The 25,586-nt window shown below is 32.7% G+C and overlaps 7 protein-coding genes and 1 long non-coding RNA gene across 12 annotated transcripts; 5 read left to right on the top strand and 3 right to left on the bottom strand.

The window, feature by feature from the left end:
• The first annotated feature begins 4,863 nt into the window (after positions 1–4,863).
• Positions 4,864–7,840, top strand: LOC139092227 (uncharacterized). Of its 2 annotated transcripts, none has more exons than XR_011544579.1 (5): positions 4,864–5,596; positions 6,023–6,847; positions 7,116–7,418; positions 7,481–7,517; positions 7,575–7,840. It is a non-coding gene; the product is annotated as an uncharacterized lncRNA (long non-coding RNA). The 2 variants fall into 2 exon arrangements; XR_011544580.1 differs by lacking the exon at positions 4,864–5,596 and adding an exon at positions 5,670–5,760.
• Positions 7,841–8,026: 186 nt separating this feature from the next.
• LOC139092318 (mucin-2-like) lies at positions 8,027–13,263 on the top strand. The gene is made up of 6 exons (XM_070642666.1): positions 8,027–8,155; positions 8,320–8,514; positions 8,571–9,362; positions 10,937–11,023; positions 11,307–11,501; positions 11,558–13,263. Exons 1-6 carry the CDS (start codon positions 8,135–8,137, stop codon positions 13,133–13,135), a joined length of 2,868 nt encoding a protein of 955 aa, XP_070498767.1. The 5' UTR covers positions 8,027–8,134; the 3' UTR covers positions 13,136–13,263.
• Positions 13,264–13,284: 21 nt separating this feature from the next.
• On the bottom strand, positions 13,285–15,515 carry LOC139092398 (solute carrier family 35 member B1 homolog). Of its 2 annotated transcripts, none has more exons than XM_070642764.1 (3): positions 15,457–15,515; positions 14,171–14,484; positions 13,285–14,111 (listed from the first exon to the last, which is right to left on the bottom strand). In XM_070642764.1, the coding sequence occupies exons 2-3, from the start codon at positions 14,376–14,378 to the stop codon at positions 13,351–13,353; spliced, it is 969 nt and encodes a 322-aa protein (XP_070498865.1). In that variant the 5' UTR covers positions 14,379–14,484; positions 15,457–15,515; the 3' UTR covers positions 13,285–13,350. The 2 variants fall into 2 exon arrangements, with proteins under 2 accessions (XP_070498865.1, XP_070498866.1); XM_070642765.1 differs by lacking the exon at positions 15,457–15,515 and adding an exon at positions 15,259–15,399.
• On the top strand, positions 14,588–17,041 carry LOC139092397 (methylosome protein WDR77-like). 3 transcript variants are annotated; one of them, XM_070642762.1, is made up of 5 exons: positions 14,588–14,814; positions 15,656–15,784; positions 15,840–15,973; positions 16,033–16,151; positions 16,211–17,041. In XM_070642762.1, the coding sequence occupies exons 2-5, from the start codon at positions 15,681–15,683 to the stop codon at positions 16,964–16,966; spliced, it is 1,113 nt and encodes a 370-aa protein (XP_070498863.1). In that variant the 5' UTR covers positions 14,588–14,814; positions 15,656–15,680; the 3' UTR covers positions 16,967–17,041. The 3 variants fall into 3 exon arrangements, with proteins under 3 accessions (XP_070498863.1, XP_070498862.1, XP_070498864.1); XM_070642763.1 differs by having other exon boundaries at positions 14,631–14,649; XM_070642761.1 differs by having other exon boundaries at positions 14,589–15,784.
• A 13-nt stretch (positions 17,042–17,054) lies between these two features.
• On the top strand, positions 17,055–22,741 carry LOC139092396 (mitochondrial enolase superfamily member 1-like). The gene is made up of 4 exons (XM_070642760.1): positions 17,055–17,198; positions 17,256–17,495; positions 17,604–17,726; positions 21,731–22,741. The coding sequence occupies exons 1-4, from the start codon at positions 17,127–17,129 to the stop codon at positions 22,643–22,645; spliced, it is 1,350 nt and encodes a 449-aa protein (XP_070498861.1). The 5' UTR covers positions 17,055–17,126; the 3' UTR covers positions 22,646–22,741.
• Positions 17,732–21,510, bottom strand: LOC139092394 (inner nuclear membrane protein Man1-like). Its single transcript, XM_070642756.1, has 4 exons — positions 21,442–21,510; positions 21,129–21,199; positions 20,971–21,053; positions 17,732–20,908 (listed from the first exon to the last, which is right to left on the bottom strand). The coding sequence occupies exons 3-4, from the start codon at positions 21,026–21,028 to the stop codon at positions 18,609–18,611; spliced, it is 2,358 nt and encodes a 785-aa protein (XP_070498857.1). The 5' UTR covers positions 21,029–21,053; positions 21,129–21,199; positions 21,442–21,510; the 3' UTR covers positions 17,732–18,608.
• A 42-nt stretch (positions 22,742–22,783) lies between the features above and the next one.
• LOC139092316 (protein takeout-like) lies at positions 22,784–23,853 on the top strand. Its single transcript, XM_070642665.1, has 4 exons — positions 22,784–22,856; positions 22,997–23,368; positions 23,424–23,631; positions 23,740–23,853. Exons 1-4 carry the CDS (start codon positions 22,784–22,786, stop codon positions 23,834–23,836), a joined length of 750 nt encoding a protein of 249 aa, XP_070498766.1. The 3' UTR covers positions 23,837–23,853.
• On the bottom strand, positions 23,795–25,570 carry Cog8 (conserved oligomeric Golgi complex subunit 8). Its single transcript, XM_070642757.1, has 2 exons — positions 25,005–25,570; positions 23,795–24,948 (listed from the first exon to the last, which is right to left on the bottom strand). The coding sequence occupies exons 1-2, from the start codon at positions 25,518–25,520 to the stop codon at positions 23,863–23,865; spliced, it is 1,602 nt and encodes a 533-aa protein (XP_070498858.1). The 5' UTR covers positions 25,521–25,570; the 3' UTR covers positions 23,795–23,862.
• Positions 25,571–25,586: the final 16 nt, after the last annotated feature.

Here is a 25,586-nt window from a genome sequence, read left to right as displayed (position 1 = left end):
TGATTTGTTTATTTTCTTCAATCTTCAAATATATCCAAGTAAACTGTAAAACCTCTAATTGGCTGTAACATAATATCATAATTAATTATACATATCTTTTTCATAATCACTATAATTAACTTACATGAAACTTATTTTCAATTTTCTTCTCCAATATGAGGTTTCTTTTACGATTCGATAAATTTTGATTTACGATTCAATAGATCCTAAAATTTATAACTAATCAAACTGTTGTTTAAATTGTTAAAGGTTATGCTTGACTTACTACTTATTATTTTAAGGTAAATTTCAAGTTCTTCTTGAAATAGCAAAATGAATCTTTCAATTCAGACCTATATACAAAATATATTGATTAGTTCCTATGATCTATCGTCCCTAAACTTATTACTCACAGAAATCAACTTCCAGTGATAATTCCTGTATTGTCGACAAAAAAATGTGGTTTTTGTCGAAAGCTATAATATTAAATTACATTAGGCTATTTTCTTCATATTCTTGTTAATTACGCGTTCCTTACCTAATTGTTAAGCGTTTCTTTGCAAACAATTAGCTCACAATTACTTAATTTAATTATTTTTCTTAATTCACATAATGTTTTTCTCAGATGACTAAATTTTTCTTAGATGACTTGATTGTTTTCAAATTTTAGCTTACCGTTAAAATTTAAACCGAATTACTATATTTTTTAACCACCACAAATACCCCTATTCCTTATAAAAAAAATTAACATTAATTTTTTTAAAAAGAACTCCTCGTTCTTCATATTCTCAAGTTTCATGTAATTTAACCTATAGTAAATAATTCAACTCTTAACTTCTAAATAGTTAATTAAATTAATAAAATAATTCATTCTTAAAATTATGGACTCGGTTACTTCGGGAATGATCATCATCTTAAGTTGTCGTTCTATGTTTTTGTATTTCATTCTTACTTTAATTTTGCTGTTATACTTCATGAATTGACCGTTTGCCGTTATTACACATTCATTTTTATGTTGTTTATTATTTTTAGCCTTCCATATCATATCTGCATTACGTCCTAATATGGAAGTTGTTGCTCCTGTGTCCAATACGCCTTTACAATTTCTTCCATTTATTGTAACATCCAGATAAATTCGTCGGTCATCACTTTGTATGGTCATTACCATGTTTTTGTGTGGAGCTGGACTTATATTCTTCAACACTATGCTCCGTTTTGTGTCGAAGAGCTCGCATTTCCCGAACAAAGGTTGCATTCTTTTACGTTGTTAACATTCTTGTTGCCACACTTCGCACAATGTGGTTTCCAAGGTTTGTCACATTGGCCTTGTAAATGACCTTTGACATCACAATTAAAACACAGTTGCTGGGTAAGCCATTCCTTTCTCTGATCTTTTGTCCACTTTTGACTCATTGCTGTCTTTCTTTTCTCGATACTTTCTTCAATAATAAAAGCTCGATCTTCTTCCTCGATTGTCGCGTTCCAACTTAGTTCAATCGACTTTTCATCTGTTTCCATAGCAACACTGTTGTCAATCATGTTCACTTTATTTGCTCTGATATACCGTTGGCGTGCGATGTTCACTTTTTCCATTCCTTCAAACTCTTGACATATACGTTTCAATTCTGCCATCGATGGTGCTGTGAGACATGCAGCACGAAGTTCAGGTTTCAAAGACGACTTTAGACTATATAATTTGTCAGATGGGCTCTTTTCGGGCTTGATATGCTTCATTAATTGTGTAAAGCGAAGAAATAATTGTTGAAACGATTCATTTTCTCCTTGTGATAAATTTGCTAATTCTTGCTCAGCTTTTATAGCACGATTATTGTCACCAAAATCCTCTAAAAATTGTATTTTGAAAGCTTGCCATGTATCAAGTCTTCCTCGGTTTAGTGACCACCAGCTTTGAAGATCAGCACTCAATAAAACTTCCATATAGCTGAGAAAATAGTCCGTAGGAACTTGCATCCTCTTTGCTTGATTCTCCCATGTTTCAATTTGATCAATTGCATCCATTTCAACTTTGTAAACATTCTTGCTGATAATGTTAATTATAGTTGCATTAACACGATGTGGACCAGCTAATATCGAATCATTACGACCACTTAAAATTGAACTTCGTCCTTCATTTCCACTGAATGTCTGATGTGTTTGAGTATTCAGTCTTGTTGAATTACGATCCTCATTAACATTTGCAAATTGATGCACAAAGGACGGTCTCGGTATGTTACTATATGCTGGATTTTGTTGGCTATAATTTCGTGTTGATCCATTCGACCTCATATTACAATTTCGATTTATTGGTGTGAAAAATTGTTGGCTCTGCGCAAATATTGGTGGTTGTGGACTATTGACTTGAGTCGTATCCAATGGTCTTGTCAAAAAGCTCAGCTCAGCATACTTTTCATTGAAACATTCGATGATTTCCAACAAAACTTCAAAATTATTCACATCCGATAAATTTGTCCGCTTTAAGACATTGATTCCAAACTCAATTTGAGCTCCTAGTGCAACAATGTCAGCTCCTGATTCTTCAAGTCTATTCAACTCAATAAACATCTCATTAATAATAATTGACGATTCACTTGGTGTTGGACGAAAATCCATTACTATTGGTGTTAAATCTACGCCTGTACCACACCAACGTTGATAATCTGTACGTAACTGCTCATCGATAATTCTACGATCAGCTGCTGAAATCACATCTTGTCTTTGTCCAGTAACCATTCCTCTCAGGTAGGCTTCAGCAAAAACTTGACTTTCTGATAAATATTTGGTTTGTACCAGAAAATTATACAAATTTCTTTGTATTCTTGGTTCCGGCTCCCTTACCAATTCAATGGCTTTCTGTACAGTTGAATTCATATTTGGACTTCGATTCATATTATTGATTATGTTGAACTTTGGTGAAATAATATTTTTTGTTGACACAAAAAAATTCTGATGAATACTTGATGACACAATTTTGTTTGAATTTTATTTGTTCGGCGCCAGTCCGGGTCTCCGTATGTGATATTCTGTAGTGATTCTACACTTTTAATTGACTTATGGATGTGGATGTTGTGCCCCAAAATATTTATGGAGACCAAGTTGCGATGTTCTTAATAAAATCACAGAATTTCAATTTATTCAATGATTTGTTTATTTTCTTCAATCTTCAAATATATCCAAGTAAACTGTAAAACCTCTAATTGGCTGTAACATAATATCATAATTAATTATACATATCTTTTTCATAATCACTATAATTAACTTACATGAAACTTATTTTCAATTTTCTTCTCCAATATGAGGTTTCTTTTACGATTCGATAAATTTTGATTTACGATTCAATAGATCCTAAAATTTATAACTAATCAAACTGTTGTTTAAATTGTTAAAGGTTATGCTTGACTTACTACTTATTATTTTAAGGTAAATTTCAAGTTCTTCTTGAAATAGCAAAATGAATCTTTCAATTCAGACCTATATACAAAATATATTGATTAGTTCCTATGATCTATCGTCCCTAAACTTATTACTCACAGAAATCAACTTCCAGTGATAATTCCTGTTGTATTGTCGACAAAAAAAAATGTGGTTTTTGTCGAAAGCTATAATATTAAATTACATTAGGCTATTTTCTTCATATTCTTGTTAATTACGCGTTCCTTACCTAATTGTTAAGCGTTTCTTTGCAAACAATTAGCTCACAATTACTTAATTTAATTATTTTTCTTAATTCACATAATGTTTTTCTCAGATGACTAAATTTTTCTTAGATGACTTGATTGTTTTCAAATTTTAGCTTACCGTTAAAATTTAAACCGAATTACTATATTTTTTAACCACCACAATAGTCAAGTCAAATTATTGAAATTCTTTCATTCTCACTTCCTTCGTTATCATTTTCCCTGCACATGTACTTAAGCGACATCTAGTTGATCATCTCTGAAGTTGATGAGATGTTCTGCATTATCGGCACTATGTATCTATTCTATATTACATGCCAAATGCATCTTGTGTGCTTATTTTCTATGGTTGTTCTTAAGGTATTGAATTCATTGCTCAAAGTCGACTCTGATTTTGTATGGCAATGCTGAATTTATGTTAAATTCAAGGTGACTTCGAGATCTGGTATTGATTTTGTGTTCTGAATTGTTAGATCAATTATAATCCATGGTGTCTACAAGGGTCAGACACTCCAATGTACAGTCCTGCAATTACTGTTCTTTTCATACAAGTACAGCACTGTACTTTTTGAGTGTCTGACCCTTGGGCGTCTATCAGTTAACATCTGAAGCTGACTCTATTGCTGTCTTACTTACTTACTTACTTACTTCGCTGGTCGTACAGATCAATTGTGATCCATGACCTCCCACAGGAGTCGCCTGAAGCTGGCTCTATCGCTGGCTTCCACTTGCCAATTTCCGATACTAAATGTAATACTATCTCTATCGACAGCTTCCTTCCAAGAGTTCTTTGAGTGAATTCTATTGCTGTCAGAAGGCTTCTGACAATGTAGAAGTTACTTATTTTGGGATTTCGTATTGAAGGACCTCAGCAAAATGAAGAACATTGTCCAAAACAGAAGAGGAAGGTTTTGAGGGTCAGGCTCCTTAGTTCCCCTGGATATACGACTGTTCTTGATATTTGATAAGACTTCATTTGGATATTCTAGATATTAAGTTGACACAGCAAATGTGGCCAGCAAAATCTACAATCTGGGTCATCTAAATTCGTAGTAAAATTTTTCTTATCAAGAATGTCAAGATGTAGCAGTTGATATATACATGCATACAAGAATATTTACTATCAAATAACAAAAGATAAGAACTTTTTTTGCATCAAAATATTTATTTTATAGCTTAAAACTTTTTTTTTAAACTCATTCAACCATGGTTGCTCAAGCTAGAAAGATATTATTAACAATTTTGAGTGCATCGCCATTTCTATGCTCATCATTGGTTCTAACAGTTCACAGTCCATCTCCAAATAACAGGATTGATGCAGAAGATTACTTACATTTGAGTCGTATTACGTGATGGTTGAATAATATTAAGGATTCCCGAACAGCACAAAGTATTCGTGAAGGCAGTGTTGTATTAATTGTGTGCCGCGGTACACTAGAGTGCCAAAGAGAGCTTTTTTGGAAATCCATGAAAAGCATTTGTGGTTTCGGTCATGGCTTACCATCAAGGTCTGCCGAATGTGTTGCTCAATTTGGACAGCACTGCAAGATAGTGGCAAGTTGTAAGGATGCCCTGACACAAGGGTATATGACGAGTGATTTTGACATATTTTTAAGGATGATGTTCGCTGCATCGTGCCGCTCGGGACTTTAATTATCAGCAATCATGGAAATGTGTAGCTCAGAGTTGCAAAACAGCCACCTGTGACAGGCAAAAACCGTACAATTCCTTAAAAATTTGTATGGGTTTCTTACAAAACAGTACAAATTATCAAGAAATTGTACGGTTTTATTGCCAGTCACAGGTGACTGTTTGTAGCTCATAGTAATCATAATCTGTCTTTTTGGATATACAATGACTCATCTACCAAACAATCAAAATAAACCGAAATTAAATTATCTAGTTTTTAAATAAATGTTTAACATATTTTTGATATGTAGGAAGTAAGTTCACGTGTTACTAGTATGTAAAGTATGAAATATGATAATAAATGTGTTAAAATTATTAAATTTTCAGTTTGTGTCATTTTTCGTCATGAAATTTTTAAGTGCTGTAACTTGTTCAAGTTTATTAATCATACACTCACTTGCAGCTCTATATTACAAAGGTTTCTTACCTAAATATCATAAGTTTGGTATACTAACATGTAAAGAGCTTGCTTTCATGGTACTGGAAGACCATTCCGGCACTTAAAAGCGGTCTATTTGCAACCAATCCAAAATCCGACATCAGGCCAGCATAACTCTAGCATAGTGCCGAATCCGGCATCAATACAGAGTCATGCAGGCCTGCAACAGGATTTTTGATCGATTACCAGATTTATGCAATCTATAAAATCATCATAATATCCACAAATTCATCATTTTCAGATGATCCAGCATGTGATAAATCAAAACTTGTACCAAATACATATATGGAAAACTGCTGTCCATCACAGCCACGCTTTAATGATTCTGAAATTTTTATTGGCTGTGCCCAACATTGTGCAATGTGGATTTCAAATCCAAATCAACCTGGTGCAAAAATGTGCTGCATCCTCAACTGTACGTTAACAACTGCCGATGTGATGAGAAAAAATGAAACTTTTATTGTCAATAAGATGACAAAATTTTATCAAAAGTCAGTCAGACCACAGATGGCCAATGTTTGGTATCCAATAATTCAGAAAGTTATAAGCAATTGTCATGATATTGGCATGAAGTATATCGAATCAGATATTGAAGAAATGACACCGCAATGTGAGACAATGAATATTACAAGAGCACTTAATATCACAAGATGTATCCGCCGAGAATTATTCTTTGAATGTAAAGACAATTTAATGGAATCAGAAAATTGTCAGCTACTCAAAGGATATGGTATGGACTGTTTGTACTGGCCATGGCAGTGCTATCGAAAGAGGTTGTTTGGGGGAGTTGATAAAGTTAGGAACTAGGAATGGCAGGTGACCCTGCACTTCGAGTCAGTTCTTGTAAAGTTTAAAATAATTAATAAATTGTAAACACAAAAAGGTTCAAACATTAAACTTCCTGTTTCTAACATGTAATTCACAGTTCTTTTTTTCAAAGTCAGCTTTAGAATCAAATAATAGTCAGTCTGTATAGTCAGTTAACAATAAAACTAAACACGATAATATGCAATCTAGATCTATTAAATTTATTATTTTGGTCATCATTGTTATAAACTTCCAGGAGGTTAGCAATCCATTGAATGCTCTTATCATGTGTGACGCAAATGAAGAAGGCTTCGGTTTAAGATTTGCCGGTCTAATACAGTAGTGAGCTACATTATTTTTGCCGCGGCACACTTTGGTAGAAAGCCACGACCGAAACTGCACAAGGAATTTCTAGTTTCCCGCGGCACACAGGTTGCCCACAACTGCTCCTAGAACTCCAAAACGTAGCCTTCTGCAATTGTGTCACTCAAGCTTATATCCTTAAAACTTCCATAAAACAATCCTAGATTGTCAGCTTAAGAAAATATGCATCATCAACATCCAAGAACAGCGTAAAAGAATGTAAAAGTCTACCAAAAGTTTCAAGACCAAAACTTCTAGAATGCTGTGCATTACCAGGCTTCTTCAAGCCTGATATTCGTGATAAATGTGTTTCGGAATGTAGTGAGTCGGATAGTCAAGATGATCCATGGTGTTGTATGACAAAATGTGCAATGGAAGAGACTGAACTTGGTGGAAATGGAACCATTAATAAGACATTGGTCAGGAAATATTTTTATGAAATTTTCAATTCGACGGAGATAAGGAAGGTCTTAATGTCAAATAACTAGCATGAAATTTTTAAAATTTACAATTTATAAATTATTTTTAGATACTTGACAAAACCTTGACTAGATGTGAAAATGAAAGTAAGTTCCATTTTGTAGACCCAAATTGAAGTTCTAATTTTTGATACGTCATTCCAGCTCCAGATTCACAAACTGAGCACTGCGATCATCCTGAGTACGGAACACTCTTAAGTTGCATTCATCATGAGCTTTTTAAAACTTGCATAATGGCAAAACCTGATCCAATATGCCAAAAAATCAGAAAGTTCATTAAGAAGTGCCCTACGCGCAAGGACGAGCTTTTTGACTCAAAATGAGTGATTTTATGGCATTGACAAATTATTTGTTTAAAATGAAGGTTGAAATTTGCAAATAAATACTGCAAACTTGTTGATCAAAAATTAGATCAAGGTTCTTAACCTTTATTATTTTCTATTGCTTTATCTTATCAATTTCACTGAAGATCTAAGAAGATTTATCTTGAGTTTACAGCAGAAAATGTTTCATTGCCAATTTTTCGGTGACAATCTGCAAATTGACCATGAAAAAATAACAATTACGAACAACATCTTGAATTGTTTTATCTGAAAACATAACTTGATAAAAATCAGTATAAAAGCATGAAAATTTAGGAACCAAGTAATCAGTTTTCTTCTGAATATCTTAAAAATATATTTGAATTGGAATTAAAATCTAAGATGAAATTTGCTACTTTTCTGGTAAGAATTACTTAAGTAACGGTGATTTTAGATTTAAATTATGTGAGTTGGAATACAATAGTCAGCTGTTTTCCCCTTCTTGAATAATATTCAGTATTTGACTGAATTTTGAAGTGTAAAGTACAGATTCCAATCAATCTATACAAACTTTTCTCAATTTCTAGATAATTATCGGAGCGATTGCAGTTTCCGATGCATTTGAAGTCAAAAGACATAAGCTCATTGGAGCAGTAAAAATTGTTAATGGAAGATCAATGGAACGTGATGATGTTGATCCGGCCAGTATTTGTGCAACAGCTCAAAAGTTCTCAACATTTTGCTCTACAAATCCTTCTTGTGAACCTAATGGACAAATTTTCGTAAGCTTCAAACCATATTTCGTCTTAATCCATTATTTATTAATTTGAAATTTCAGCAATGCCTTCCAAATGGAAAGTACTCATTAACAACATGCAATAATAAGAAGCCATATTGCGCTGGAAGTGGAGGATTCTCTTTCTGTAGCAGTGAACCTGATGCTACAGCCTGTGCTAGTGAATATTATCAATGTCTTGGTAATGGATTATATCCAGAACTCGATAGTTGTCGTTCTTATTTTAATTGTTCCTTAAATGCTGATGAAACCGCCATTACTGCTGAAAGAGTTACATGTGATAAAGGATTCGTTTTCAATCCAAACAAGGGATGTATAAGAGGTTTATGCCAAAAACCTACTTGCCGTAACAACAAAAAAACAAAGTGGCGTCCATTGAATTATTATGGTTTCGATAAAAATCGTATGGGACTTTTATGTGTTGCTGGAAATCCAACTTTTATGTATTCTTGCCCAAACAACATGCAGCTTGATATGGATTCAACAACTGAACCAAAATGCATTCTTAAATGCACGGCTAAAACTAAAATTGCACCAAGCTTAGAAGATAATACTAAATACTTGAAATGTGTCAAAGGAAAAGTCGAAGAAGAATATTGTCAAGATGACTTTATATTTGATGCTGATTTATTGAAATGCGTAAAACCACCAACTCCCCCAACTACAACTGAAGCAACAACGCCAACTGAAGCAACAACGCCTGGTGAAACAACAACCACTACTGAAACATCCACAAATCCAAGCACAAACTCACCAACCACTACTGAACTATCCACAAATCCAAGCACAAACCCACCAACTACTACTGAACCATCAACAAATGCACCAACAACTGTTTAGTTAACTATTTAAACCCAATATTAGTTTGTGTTGGTGTTAGGAAAGCCCAGTATTTAATATTTATTCAAAAAAAATTAATTTTATCGATATTAATTAAGTTTAATAAATTATGCATTATATTCTGTAATTTGATGAAACATTACTTTAATAAAGATAACTTAAATATGAAATAATAAATTGTCTTCAAATATATCGAACGAAGCAGATCTTCATTGATTTCAGGATAAGATGATATAAATTTAAGAAAGTGTATCCATTCTCCAGTAATTGTTATAACAATTGTGAGTATTATTGTGCACCAAGTGTTAACCCACATCATCATGAGTTGTGGTGATGGCTTTCCAATCGATGTGATTCGATCTTGTACTACCCCAGTTATGCCATTCATAAATAGACTAAAGAGGATCAGAACTTGTCCAAGAGTTGTACTCTCAGAACTTTCTTGACTTTCATCTACTTTATACATAAAGATTGTCACACCAATGACTATCAATAATGTATGAAAATATTTTCTTAATGGATATGACTTTCTGCCAATTAAGACGCCAAGAATCATAACCGGAATGGGTTTAGCTGATTTAGCAATCACTTGTGTTGGGTATGAGATCCATCTTAATGCCATATTACTACTGACCATTGATAAAAGATTTTATAGGGCAGCCAATGCATAATAATGTCAATTGGTTGAGTCTGTTTAGTTGTAAGTTGTTAAGTTGTAATCAGCATGAGCTTTTTAAACTTGCATAATGGCAAAACTTGATCCAATATGTCAAAAAATATGTAAGAAAATTCAATAAAAAGTGTCCTTCACTCAAGGATGAGTAGGTTGGCTCCAAATAAGTGATTTTATGGCAATGACAAATTATTTGTTTAAAATGAAGGTTGAAATTCGCAAATAAATTCTGCAGACTAGTAGATTAAAAATTAGATCAAGGTTCTTAACCTTTATTATTATTTAGTTTATCTTATCACTTTTACTCTCTTGTTTTCGATCTTAAACTCAAATCTCTATCATTTGATGGCAATTCACTTTAAACAATCACAAAAACCTTCAAAAGAAAGCGCAAACCTATTCGTTCATTATAAGTCAACGGTTATATCTAATGTTCTGACAAGGATAAAGCTGAAGTCTTTGCTAATTCATCTTCTTTTTCAGCGAGCCAAATTCACTCACCAAAATTCCATCCAGTTATTGTTATCTTGTTTATAGATAGTTTGCAATCAATCTCTTTAGCGAAGCATAAACTTCCTCAGCCACTTAGGTGGCATTACTTTTTATATCGAATAATACAAACTATTTTTATCCAATTTTTGAGACATTTGTTCTCTTATTTATCATTTCATAAATTATATTAGTCTTCTTCTTCTTCTTCTTCTTATCTTATCAATTTCACTGAAGATCTAAGAAGATTTATCTTGAGTTTACAGCAGAAAATGTTTCATTGCCGAATTTTCGTGACAATCAGCGATTGACCATGAAACAGTAACAATTAAACAAAATCTTGAATTATTTTATCAAAATACCTACATAATAAGATAAAAATCAGTATAAAAGCACGAAATTTTAGGAACCAAGTAATCAGTTTTCTTCTGAATATCTTAAAAATATATTTGAATTGGAATTAAAATCTAAGATGAAATTTGCTACTTTTCTGGTAAGAATTACTTAAGTAACGGTGATTTTAGATTTAAATTATGTGAGTTGGAATACAATAGTCAGCTGTTTTCCCCTTCTTGAATAATATTCAGTATTTGACTGAATTTTGAAGTGTAAAGTACAGATTCCAATCAATCTAGCAGTTCATTATATACTCAGCTATTATTTACGAGAAGATAATCACATTAATTCGAATATCAGCTAGAAAAAATGGCTTTCAATAGTTATTTGACAATATTTGTTTACAGTTCAAATATTAACAAACTTATTTCAATTTCTAGTTAATTATCGGAACTATTGCAATTTCCAATGCATTTGAAGTTAAACGGCATAAGCTCATTGGAGCAGTAAAAATTGTTAATGGAAGATCAATGGAACGTGACGATGTTGATCCAGCCAGTGTTTGTTCAAAAGCTCAAAAGTTCTCAACATTTTGCTCTACAAATCCTTCTTGTGAACCTAATGGACAAATTTTCGTAAGCTTAACAACATATTTCGTCTATATCCATTACTTATTAATTTGAAATTTCAGCAATGCCTTCCAAATGGAAAGTACAGATTGACAACATGCAATAATAAGAAGCCATATTGCGCTGGAAGTGGAGGATTCTCTTTCTGTAGCAGTGAACCTGATGCTACAGCCTGTGCTAATGACTATTATCAATGTCTTGGTAATGGATTATATCCAGAACTTGATAGTTGTCGCTCGTATTTTAATTGTTCTTTAAATGCTGATGAAACTGCCATCACTGCTGAAAGAATTACATGTGATAAAGGATTCGTTTTCAATCCAAATAAGGGATGTACTAGAGGCCTATGCAACAAACCTACTTGCCGCAACAACAAAAGAACGATGTGGCGTCCATTGAACTATCTTGGTTTCGATAGAAATCGTATGGGACTTTTATGTGTTGCTGGAAATCCAACTTTCATGTATTCTTGCCCAAACAACATGCAACTTGATATGGATTCAACAAGTGAACCAAAATGCATTCTTAAATGCACATTGAGAACTCAAATTGCTCCAAGCTTAAATGATAATACTAAATACTTGAAATGTGTCAGAGGAAAAGTCGAAGAAGAATATTGTCAAAATGGTTTTATATTTGATGCTAATATATTGAAATGCGTAAAACCACAATCTCCTACAACTACCACTACCACTACAACAAAAGTAACAAGCACAACAACTCAACGTACAACTTCTTCAAAAAGTACAACGACAAAATCAACATCTACATCTACAACCACTGTACCATCTACAATTCCAAGCACAAACCCACCAATCACCACTGTACCATCCACAAACGCACCAATCACCACTGTACCATCCACAAACGCACCAATCACCACTGTACCATCCACAAACGTACCAATCACTACTGTACCATCCACAAACGTTCCAATCACTACTGTACCATCCACAAACGTTCCAATCACTACTGTACCATCCACAAACGTTCCAATCACTACTGTACCATCCACAAATGTTCCAATCACTACTGTACCATCCACAAACGTTCCAATCACTACTGTACCATCCACAAACGTACCAATCACTACTGTACCATCCACAAACGTACCAATCACTACTGTACCATCCACAAACGTTCCAATCACTACTGTACCATCCACAAACGTTCCAATCACTACTGTACCATCCACAAACGTTCCAATCACTACTGTACCATCCACAAATGTTCCAATCACTACTGTACCATCCACAAACGTTCCAATCACTACTGTACCATCCACAAACGTACCAATCACTACTGTACCATCCACAAACGTACCAATCACTACTGTACCATCCACAAACGTTCCAATCACTACTGTACCATCCACAAACGTACCAATCACTACTGTACCATCCACAAACCCACCAATCACTACTGTACCATCCACAAACGCACCAATCACTACTGTACCATCCACAAACGTACCAATCACTACTGTACCATCCACAAACGTTCCAGTCACTACTGTACCATCCACAAACGTTCCAATCACTACTGTACCATCCACAAACGTACCAATCACTACTGTACCATCCACAAACCCAACAATTCCTACAGATGCATCAACAACTTACGCAACAACAATTGTTTAGTGAAAACAAAATTAACTTAGTCAATATTTAATTAAATTTAAGATATTAATTAATCTTAAGTATTTATGCATTACTACTGTAACTTATGAAACATAACCTCAATAAAGATAACTGTTTAGATGATAACATCATGGATAAATTCCAAAAAATCTCAATTTTATAAACTAAAACATTTATTTAAACCTTTATTTTATACAATCTACATTACTATGCATTTATTCACCTTTACTTTTTCGTCGACCTTTTACAAACATATCAGCAAAGAGCCCCGCAAATACTAAAATAGCTCCAAACCATTGCAGCCTGGATAATGAATTTCCAAAAACCATGACTGAGAAAAGAACTGCAAAAAATTTTCTTACTGTTGTTACAATCGAGCATGGAAGTGATCCAAAATTGCTTATCATCGTGAATATAAAGAACTGTCCAAATGCACCAGTTGTTGATATAAGAAGTAGATCCTTAATGATTTCAGGATGAGATGATGTAAATTTAAGAAAGTGTATCCATTCTCCAGTAATTGTTATAACAATTGTGAGTATTATTGTGCACCAAGTGTTAACCCACATCATCATGAGTTGTGGTGATGGCTTTCCAATCGATGTGATTCGATCTTGTACTACCCCAGTTATGCCATTCATAAAAAGACTAAAGAGGATCAGAACCTGTCCAAGAGTTGTACTCTCCGAACTTTCTTGACTTTCATCTACTTTGTACATAAAGATTGTCACACCAATGACTATCAATAATGTATGAAAATATTTTCTTAATGGATATGACTTTCTGCCAATTAAGACGCCAAGAATCATAACCGGAATGGGTTTAGCTGATTTAGCAATCAATTGTGTAGGGTATGAGATCCATCTTAATGCCATATTACTACTGACCATTGATAAAAGATTTGATAAGGCAGCCAATGCATAATAATAACGTGGCGTTTTATCATCACTTGGTTGAGTCTGTTTGGTTAGTATAACTGTGTAAATAATCAGATTAGTAGCATCACATGGTAAGCTTTCAAATGACTACATTTACCTTTAGCGAATATCAAATTACAAAGACATTCAATAGCGACTAGTGTCAATGTGCATGTAAATCGTTCTCCAATCGTTCCATCCTCATTGACATCACTTCCATATATACCTCGTGTAATTCTCTCTTGAATTATCCCGAAATAAGAGTGACAAATTAATATTCCTAGTGCACTAATTATGAATCTTGATCTCATGACTTCAGAATGCATTATGAGCTTTTTTTAAAAGCACAGTGCATATACGAATGATTTACTTCTATAAGCTAGTTTACATGATAATAACCTCGTGTTCTCTCTTTCTCTTATTTTGATGATGCTACAGATTGTAAATTGATGAAAAAAAAAATCTTTTATTTATTTACAAAGATAAGTCAGATGATAAGATGTGAACATATTTGCAATTTGTTCAGTTTTGACTCAGATGTCATACAATGTACGAAGTGTTTGAGGGTGAGCAATTTGGAGATTAGTCAACCCAGTGGTGAGTAACCTCTGTGCCGTCAATTATTTAGATAATGTCATGAACTGTATTTGGTCGAAGTTGACAATCAAGGTGTGCCGCGAAAAATAAAAGGTTGTCCACTACTGAGTTGACTCGAACAGCGCAACGTGTTCGCAAGGGAATTGCTCCGTCACCGTATTAACAGTAAGATGCGAAGTTATTGTGACGTCAAGTTTGTGACGCAATGTGATGTTCGGATAAATTTTTGGAGTCACAACTATTGCGAAGAAGATTTTGGAATCTCTAAGATTACAGCTATACACAAATGAGTTAATGTTATATCCGGTTACTGTTTATGTTTGGTCATTAACAATATATCATTAAAAAGTTATTAGTTCTATATTTAGGAACAGATTTCAGTAACTTATTTGTTTCCAAAACTCTTTTAATCTGTATAGGACAGTGCTTCAACCAAGTTCAAGGTTACAAACAAATTCTAATCTAATCTGAGTTTTATTTTTTTTTCTATTCAATTTTGAACATTTTTTGAAGCATGTGCACTTTGAACAAAAACAACAAACTTAGTTAGACTTCATAACTTAATTAACAATAGTTTCAAAAATTAGGAAATTAATGTTTTTTGCATACCTATGCGGTGAAAGCGTAGACTCATTTGAATAAATTTAAGCAAACTAATATTCGCAGAGATTTCAGAAATTCCAAAAAATAAGATTTAATATCTTGTCAAGTTAGTTCTATTGGAAATACCACATCTTCTGAGTATACCCGGTTTTTTGAACAATAAAAACAGCTGATGAGCTTAATGAATATAAAAAAATTACTTACAATTTTTGAGAAAACCGTCTGATCACTGCGATCTTAGAAAACTAAATTTTTAAATAATTTAATATTTTTTCAACGATCTTTAATTTTTTGAATTTTTAAATGATACGGAAATGTGTCTGATTTTCCCCTGTGTTGTGCTTTCCCCTCAATAACAAACAGATAATATTCCCATACCTACTGCATTTTTATCAAATTTTAGCAAAAAACTTAGTTAATTTATTAAAATGAATCGTTGCTATCTGACAGAAGCATTTAAGGTACCAAATGATTATAGGATTCCACCAAATGAAGCTTTAAAATTTGATACACAACATCCAGAACTGAACAGGTAATTTATTGCACACCGGTTTTTGAATAATTAATCAATCAAATGTTCTTTACAGTCAAGAATATTGCTATGAAGTGTCTAAATATCGTGCACCAAAAGATTACCTTCCTGTTTATTCATCAATTCGTCAAAATGATCACGGTTTATTCATAATAGCAACAAACGATTTTACAACATGTGTTAATGGCGGTAATACCTTAATCATCCTTACTGTATCTTGAGAAACTATATCAAATCTTAATTTTTAGGCGTTTTGGCAGGAGATTATAACTTTAACAATTTCGCAACCAGTGATTTGAAAAGTGCCAAATTTTCAGCAGTTCACAAAGATACTTTACTGGATCTTTATTATCTCGATGACATTACGGTAATTTATCTTGTTCTACTGTCTGTAAATATTTATCTTAATTATATTATTCATTACAGTTCATTGCAACAACATCAAGCAACACAATAGAACTATACAGCACAAAGGCACCTGTAACATTAGAAAAAGACAATCATCAAGACATTTTCTGTTTCATTAAAATAGCTAGCAAATTAACAGACGGTCGAGTTAATTGCTTAAGTCAATTTTATGAGAAAAACAGGATGATTATTGGAACTTCTAATGGGCATTTTGAGTGTTATGAATGTGATTCAAAGGAACTGTTTCAATCATTTAGTCTGCCTTACGGACATAGTGCTGAAATTACAGGAATTGATACTCATCCATCAGTCGATCTTAATTGGGTATCAACATCATACGACAAAAGTAGTTTATTATGGGATAGACGTCAAGTTCATCCTGCATCTACATTGATTGACAATCATCACGATCAATTGACTGACGTTAAATGGATTAAGGACGAGATAATAATTTTAAGTGATGCTGTTGGAAATTTGATGGTGTTTGATACAAGAAATGTCAAAGATCCTTTGTCCAAAACAAAAGTCTTGAATAGATCAATTAATTCACTCAATTTTGATAAATCGAATAAGATGTTTGGTGTAATCTCAGAGTCATGTAATACCTACATCTATGAGATCGATGAGAAAAATGAATTAAAACAGATTCATGAACATAATGCCCATCCAAATATGCTGTACTCATTATGCTTTGATGTCAAAAAGCCGAATACATATTATGTCGTCGGTGAAGGAAAATACGCAAAGGAAGTGACAATCACTCAAGAATCATAAGATAACTAATAAAGTACACTTATTTACTGTATAAGATTATAATATTAATAAATTCAAGGTTACATGTAAAGTATAGTCGTCTTGTTTATATTTCTTATCTTTTAAAAGTCATTCTCAATTGCCTTTCTTCTTTCGGAGTGAACGAACGCATTAAATAATTATGAAAATTAATTACGGTGAAATTATCGATAATATTCAGACCTTTGACATCAGATTTCCGACAAGCTTACAGGTAACAAACTTATAATTTATAAATTGTAAACATAAATTGACAATTTGTCACTTTCAGCAAGACGGAAGCGATGCAATTCATACTGATCCTGATTATTCTGTAGCTTATGTTGTGTTAACAACAAAAAGTGGCAAGAAAGGGTACGGAATGACCTTCACACTTGGACGAGGTAATAATATCGTCTGTTGTGCTATTGATACTCTTAAATTCATCCTGGAAAACAAGTCAGTCGATGAGATTTATAAAGATTTTGGAGGATTCTGGAGGAAATTGACCAGTGAGCCACAATTGAGATGGGTAAGCATTACTGTTGGAACTTAAACTTCTTACGAATTACCGTTTGATCCTTCGGATTAAATTTAATCCTTGGATTAAAAATTTCAAGAATCAATTTAAAATTCACAGCTAGGTCCAGAAAAAGGCGTTGTCCATCTCGCAGTAAGTGCCTTAATCAGTGCATTATGGGACCTTTGGGGACGACTAGAAGGCAAACCTGTTTGGAAATTGCTATCGGATATGACACCAGAAGTGAGTAGATGTAAATCATTTTTTTTATTCAACAAGTTTTCTTCATCATTCAATTGATTATTTATAAAAATACACAAAATTACAGAAAGTTGATAAAAATCTATCCAAAAAACAAATTAGTTTTATGTTGTTTTAAAATTAAGTTAAACCTAACATAATAATTAATTAATTAATCAATAATAATAATGATAATTTCTCATTCTCTAAAGCAAAATTCATTTTAACTTTCTTGTTAAGTGTTTAGCGCACTTCTGCATTAAGCTCTCTTGGCTGGCTGATGTGTAAAGTTAATTGACAAAAATAATATCGTTTCATTTCGGTTCACTTTTTTAAAAAGTTCGATTCATTTCAGTTTAATAATTTTTGAAAACCAATAAAAAAAATTTGAATTCTGAAAAGCCGTTAAATATTCAAAATTTTCAAAACCGTTAAAATGCAGAAAATTTGAATTCTGAAAAGCCGTTAAAAATTCAAATTCTAAAAATACCGTTAAAAATGAAACGAATTTGCTTTAATTTTCAAATCTTCAGAAGCCGTTAAAAATAATAGTCAATAATTTCACTGATTGCAACATAAAATGCGCTTTAGTCAAACATAAATTTCTCATTATATGAATAACAAAATCTTTTTTAACTAACATAATCTTTCTTTTTCGTCCATGAAGTATATATAAATTTCAACTTAATTAAATTAAACTCAAAAATTTGAAAACATTGATAATTTCCTTCCGTTTTTTGTATATCTTAAGCAATTTGTGTTCAGAGTGTGTGTGTGTGTGTTTTGTTTTATGGCCTATAAGTTAAAACCAGAAAAATTATAACATTATATAAAAAGTTTATCGTTAGTCATTCTCTCTAGATTCTCTAAAATATGTTAGTTAATTTACTCAAAATCATCATTATCCTCCTCATCATCAATATCATCACCAAAATCATGTCCATTTGTAACATAATTATTAGGCATTGGACTACTCGATGGATACATAATCGAGCATGCATTAATTGAACTTGGAAATCGTTGATGATATTTGTCTTGCTTTAAGAATTTGACAACGACAAGACGATTATCATCGCCATTAATAAGCCACCAGCCGTTAATTTCCTCATGAACAATTCCGGCATCAACACATGATGCACATTTTACATAAGTGCAGCATGTCTTTAAATCTAGTTGAATATCATAAATTTTACATCCTTTCTCACAAACTTTATGCAATATTGTGTCCTGTATGATGCTCTGTAAATTTGGACTATTTGTCTCGTACTTTTCAAACATATTTCTGATCTTTAAGCAATTTGTTGGCGGATCACTAATCTTATTTGACTTATCAAATGCCGGACACATCCATCGTTTTAAACTGGCATTAAATGGCTGTGGTACTTGGCTATATCTCATTGAACTAAATCTTGATGATGATTGCTGTTGTGACGACTGCTGTTGGCTATGATTATTTCCGGGTAAATTCTTAACATCATCAATCCATCGAATTACTTTAAAGTCTTCACCATTGATATTCTCAAATCCAAAATGAACACGACTATCATGTTGTTCTAGATATGATATGGCTTCTTGCCATGCCCATGATAACTCATTCTTTCGACTTGGCTCAATTATCTTATCACGTAAATGATTCACAACCAAAAATGCATTATCCTTATCCATAACTGTTTTCTCCATAAGTAGTCGTACAATCTCATTCACAATTTGATTAACTTGTGCTTTACGCTTTTCCTTAACAGCTAGAACAAAATAATAAAATTTTCGTCCAAAGAATCCCACAAGAGATATAATTGCTAATGTTCCAATGATCGTAAAGAACGTTTGTAGCTTATTGTATAATGTACATGTTAATGGAAGTTTTGGTGATAAAATTGCAAAACATTCCGCTTGATGTGCTCGTTGATTTACAACCTCGTCTAATGATATTGGTTTGCCATTATTATCAACATTATATATGCCCCATTGCTTATTACGATCGACTAAATATTCAATATTATGTAAATCTTTCATCACTTCTAAAACAGATGACGATGATGAATGATCCTGATTATGTTTATGATGCGACAAATGATTGTCATTTAAATAATGCCAAAAGTCTTTAACACACATGACATTTGATACATCCTTAACTTTTCCACATTTTTGAAGAATTGCTCGTTTTTGTAACTCAGACGCGAGAACTTTAAGCAAATTTAATGATGGAAGTAAATTTTGTTCATCAATACAGGCAAAAGTTGCATCCATATCATGATGTCGATCACATGGAAAGTAAATTGTTGTTGACGGACTTAATGTCTTCTCGATATTCGGACTTATTGTAATGTACATGAATATGATGAGCGTAAAAAAGATTACAAGAAATGTAACAAGCACCATTGGAACGAATGTTTGCTTGAGTCCATAAGCGGCGTCTAGACGATTGATAAAATTCTTTATTGCCAAGCTTAATGGCACGTGAGCAGTTTCCAAAAATGGCTCGGCATGATAAACAATGTCGTTTTCGTTCACTGCTTGATATTCGGACATTCTCTGACTCATATAGGTTGGTCGTTTACGTAAATTATTATTATTTTGCGGTTGTGGCTGAGGCTTTTGGACGTTTCCTTCACGAAATTGAAGTAGACGCTTTGTATAGTCACTTGTAGTATTTGTATCCTCTTCATCGTCCTCTTTATCATATCCATTATTTCCGTTTGTTGATGTTTTTTGTGATACGTCGAATGTCGAGTCAAGTGTGCGAGTTGTATTGATATTACGAGATTGTGAACTTTTTAAGCTATTATTATTACTACTACGACTTCTCTTTAAACTCCAATCAAGATCATCATCTTCTGAATCATTTATAATAACAGGTGAAACATAAACATTACGTCCACTACCAGAAGATGTGTTTCCGACACGACTAAATGATGTTTTAGCTGCTGGTTGTGAATAACTGTTGAATAATGGTGGCGGTGGAGTTTTTTGTTGTCCAACTTGTGAGCCACTTACAGTCATACGACCTTGTCTCTTTGATTTGCTTGTATTTGCCTTATCTTTTGTATCAGACTCCTCTCCAGACGAGTATCTCGTGACAAGCGATGTCGTTTTACGCAAACTTGATGCTGTATTTGTCAAATGATTTCGGAGCTTTTTAATTAAAGTTTTCCTCGTTGTTGACGTGATTGGAAGATTTGGAAAACCTAAAATAATTAATTTGATATCATGTTAATATGCCTTAAAAGAATTAATAATTTTAACTTACCGTATTGCAATAATCGTCTCCTTAATTCATCATCGCTTAACAGTTCTAAGTTATCCATTGCTACTAAATTGTTTTATTACGTCCTGTTGTAAAATAGAAAATATACATTAATTAAATATCACACACATACTAAAGAATTTTCCATAATTGCTACTTACTTATTAATTTTCGTCTGATGTATTAAAATTGCTATTTATCTTGTATCCCTTGAAGCTAATATTGTCAATTTCTGGAAATCACAAATAGATAACTAGATTAATTATATTATTTAAGCCGAATTTCATATTTTCATTTAATCGGGCTTGTTTATGAGAAAAATGCTAAGCACAAATTTTTACTGAAAAGTACGCGTCCTAAGAACGAAAAGCTGATATTTTCTAGTGCTTTAACATTGACTTCTACTTAGTTCATTAATCAGATTAATTAAATTAACTCAAATGATTGCAAAACTCAAATTTTTGGAATATTTACCATGATTTTCAACCAAAATTGACCGAATATTTTTTAGTGCATTTCTTCTTGCAAAACAGAGTAATTTTTCACTTTTTGTCGGCCTGTCTGAACAAAATGTATTAAAATTATTTGTTTTATAATACAATAATGCGTTATTGTTATCAATAAGATATTTTTACTTGTTTTATTCAGGGGAAACGCAATTCAAAGGGAAATAAACTATTTTCTGATTGCACAAATATTCAAATTATTTTTAACCGTTGAAAACTAAAATTTAATTTAACTAAATTTTACTTGTTATTCACAGTTTCTGGTTACATTGATTGATTTCCGCTACTGTACGGATGTGATCACAAAAGATGAGGCAATTGAACTCCTCAAAATGTCCACAGATGACAAGAATATCAGAGAACGTGATCTTTTAAACAGCGGATATCCATGTTATACAACAGCAGCTGGCTGGCTTGGATATAGTGATGAGAAAATGATTGAATTATGCAAGAAATATATGAATAAGGGATTCAATGCATTTAAAATTAAAATTGGTCAAAATTTGGAAAGCGACATCAAAAGATGTAAATTAATGCGCGATGTCATTGGATATGAGAATGTCTTAATGGTTGATTCCAATCAGATTTTTGATGTCCAACAAGCAATTGATTGGATGACTGAATTAAAAGATTTTAAGATATTATGGATTGAAGAACCAACCAGTCCCGATGACTGTCTTGGACATGCAAAAATAGCGGAAGCATTAAAAAAATACGGCATTAAAGTAGCAACAGGTGAAATGATGTGTAATCGTGTCATGTTTAAACAATTTATGCAGGCAAATGCTTTTGAGTATTGTCAAGTCGATTCAGCTAGAATTGGTGGTGTCAATGAATTACTTTTAGTCTATTTGATGGCCAAGAAGTTCAACATTAAAGTCGCTCCACATGCTGGAGGTGTTGGACTGTCGGAAATGATTCAACACTTGCAATTTTGGGATTATGTCTCGGTATCAGGAACTAAAAATGAGAGATACATCGAATATGTTGATCAACAGCATGATCAATTCGTACATCCAGCAATTGTCAATAATGCACATTATTTCCCCAAAATGTCGTCACATGGCTTCAATACAGAACTTACAGACGATTGTGTCAGAAAATTTGTTTATCCAAATGGCGAAAAATGTCAAGAACTTTTTGATGCAAATATTTTTTCACGACCTACTTGAATTTTGTTGATCAAGCATGTTATGTTTATCAAATTTACAGCATAAACATTGAAAGAGGAAATAAAAATTTGTTGGTGGTGGGAATTCAATTAAAAATTAGTCTTTTGTAGACATCAGTTAGTGTTTTACAGTCATATAATGAATACCTCATTTTTAAGTGCAGCATTTTTAGCTTTATTTTACAGCCACGTGGTGCTATCAAAAGAAATTCGTTAGTTTGAACATTTTAGCGATCATTTATATTTTTGAAATTTCAATTCGCTTCAATTTGCCTTGAAAATTTTAAATACTCAAAGACCATTAAAATTTGAATTTATTTTGGTCGTTAAAAATTAATATTTTATTTTACAGCATCTTACATAAAAATATGTAACCAAACGGATCCAAATTTAAGTGCATGTATCAGGAAATCGATTTTAAGCCTAAGACCATACCTATACGATGGAATTCCTGAATTAGATGTTCCATCATTAAATCCTCTGCTAGTTCCTGAAATAAAAGTAGCACAAGACAGTGGAATTCAAATTGAGTCGTCGTTCAGAAACATCTCAGTTTATGGAGCAACAAATTTTCGTCTTAGAAGTATACGAAGTGATGTTAGTTCTGATAAATTTCGTTTGAAAATTTGGTTTCCAGAATTAGCGATGCAAGGTAAATACAATATTCAAGGAGTTCTACTTATGTTGCCGATTCGTGGACATGGAATGGCTTATGGAAATTTTAGTAAGTATATCTTTAATGTGTACTTCTAAAGTATTAAATAAATACTTTTGTATAGCTGATATTGACGGAGTTCTTGCCATGAAGTTAAAAAGAGTCAAAAAGAATGGACAAGAACATTACAAAGTGGATTTTATGCAGACAGAATTCAATATTGGTGGTGCAAAAATTCGATTGGATAATTTATTTAACGGAAGAGATAAGGAACTAGCAGCTACAATGAATCAGTTTATCAATGAAAACTGGAGAATGGTTGCTGCTGAAGTGTAAGTAGAATAACATTTTAACGGATTTTTTGAATTCAAAATTTGAACAAACTTTTTGATATATTTAAATTTTTGAAAACCGCTAAAAAACATTTTTCTTAATTGCAGTCGCCCAGCACTAGAAAAGATCATCAGTGATCAATTGACGGAAGTAGCAGATAAATTTTTCTCAGCATTTCCAATTTCGAAATTATTTACGTCTTAAATTTTATTAACAGTAGAATAAATACATTAAATCTTTGTGGATGAAATTTTATCAGGCAGAAGATGATCAATGGTCTCTAAAACTTTTTCAGCCTTTAATGTTGAAATACTATCTAAACTTCCAGCAATATGATTCTTCGGTGGAAATACGAGATGTATACAAGACTGAATATATGGAATTAATTCAAATGAGAAGCATGTACACATTTTTAAGAAGTTCTCCTTTTCCTTCATTCCAAATGCTTGCTGTTCACTTCTATAGAAGCTTAATATTGCTTTTGAGATACTTTCTAATGAATTTTCTAGCGATTGTACAAAAGATTGAAGAACTGCGATTGGTGCACAACTTCTTAGTTCATTAAAAATGTTAATTAATGCATTACAATACAAGGCTAGTGGCTCAAAATCCAATAAACTCTCAGGCGGTGCATAATCCTTTTCATCTTGTGAATCAGCTGATTCCTCATTTATCTTTAAATGTCGTTTGAATGGAACTATATCTTTGTTAATTAGTGTAAACGTTTCCATATCATTTTCAAACTGCTTCGTTGCCTTAATTACTGATGTATTTAGGTATCTCGAGATGGTTTTAACAAAGATTGGTGCACACTGAGCTCTTAAATCAACTCCAATTCTTGAAAATGAGACACCAAAGTACATGCACTGCCCTAATACTGAACCAATGTCCATCAAATTACTATTACTGCTGATCAAATCAGTTTCCAGTGTCCTCAAAAAATCTTCAACTTTTTCATGAATCCAGCTAGTGAACATTAAATGAATCATTGTATCTGTGTCTCGTGTATCTGACTCATCATCAAACAGTGCTTTATACTGTGTAATTATGTTGAATAAATTAACACGAGTTAGTTCAATAGTTTTAATTAAATGCTGATATGGATCATTTCTTGGAATGGCTGCAATAATTTCCTTAAACCAGCTATCACGAATCTGTAGGAACTTCAGCTTAAGTTCAAGTGTTGAGAACGCTTGCATTCTCTTCAGAAACCCAACAATTTGAAGGCATTTTGGAAGTGTAAGATCAGTTTTTAATTCCGACAACAGTTGAGTAAGCATCACATGCCATGATGATTCGATAGTCTTGACAATGTCCTAAAGAACGGAAATAATCATTAAAGACAAGAATATTAAAATGCCATACCACTTACATTAACAATAGGAACGTTATCAAATTTAGAACTAAGTTTCTCAACATAACTTGCTAGTTCCAGTGCATCAGCATATTTCTCTTCTCTGATTGAAAGTTCCATTAATTGTGGCAATTCCAGTATCTCAAGGAGCTCAATATGTTTCTTCATTGTCAATGCATTTAATCGACTGGATGTATTCAAGTCATAAGCAGTCTTAACAAAACTATCGCAATTGTCCGTAAAAACCGGAACTTTTTCTATTAAATTTTCTACATTCTTTGTCGTTTCATTCCATCCTTTTAGAACTTGTCTAGAACTCTCTGCTGTCTTAATAAACGATTGATAATTGGAATATGCTATTTCTTGTGACTGTACATCGAGATTGTTTAAATCATCCTTTAAATTTACTGTATCTTTTCTCAAATTATCCACTTTATAGCCACGTAGCTTCTGTAAATAGTTGATAGCTTCATTCCTGTCTGCTGTTGATGACTCAAAGTTAATTAACTTTAATATTTTGTCTTCTGATTCCATTGCTATAGTTAATTTTTGTATTATAAATTTCTGTGACTTTGCTGACTTGTATGAAAATAAATTTTT

The sequence above is a fragment of the Chironomus tepperi genome, unplaced genomic scaffold (assembly GCF_022539635.2).
Source record: "Chironomus tepperi strain 1889 unplaced genomic scaffold, CSIRO-AGI_Ctep_v1 contig_298, whole genome shotgun sequence".
NCBI lineage: Eukaryota > Metazoa > Arthropoda > Insecta > Diptera > Chironomidae > Chironomus > Chironomus tepperi.
This window is presented reverse-complemented; position numbering and strand designations above follow the sequence as displayed.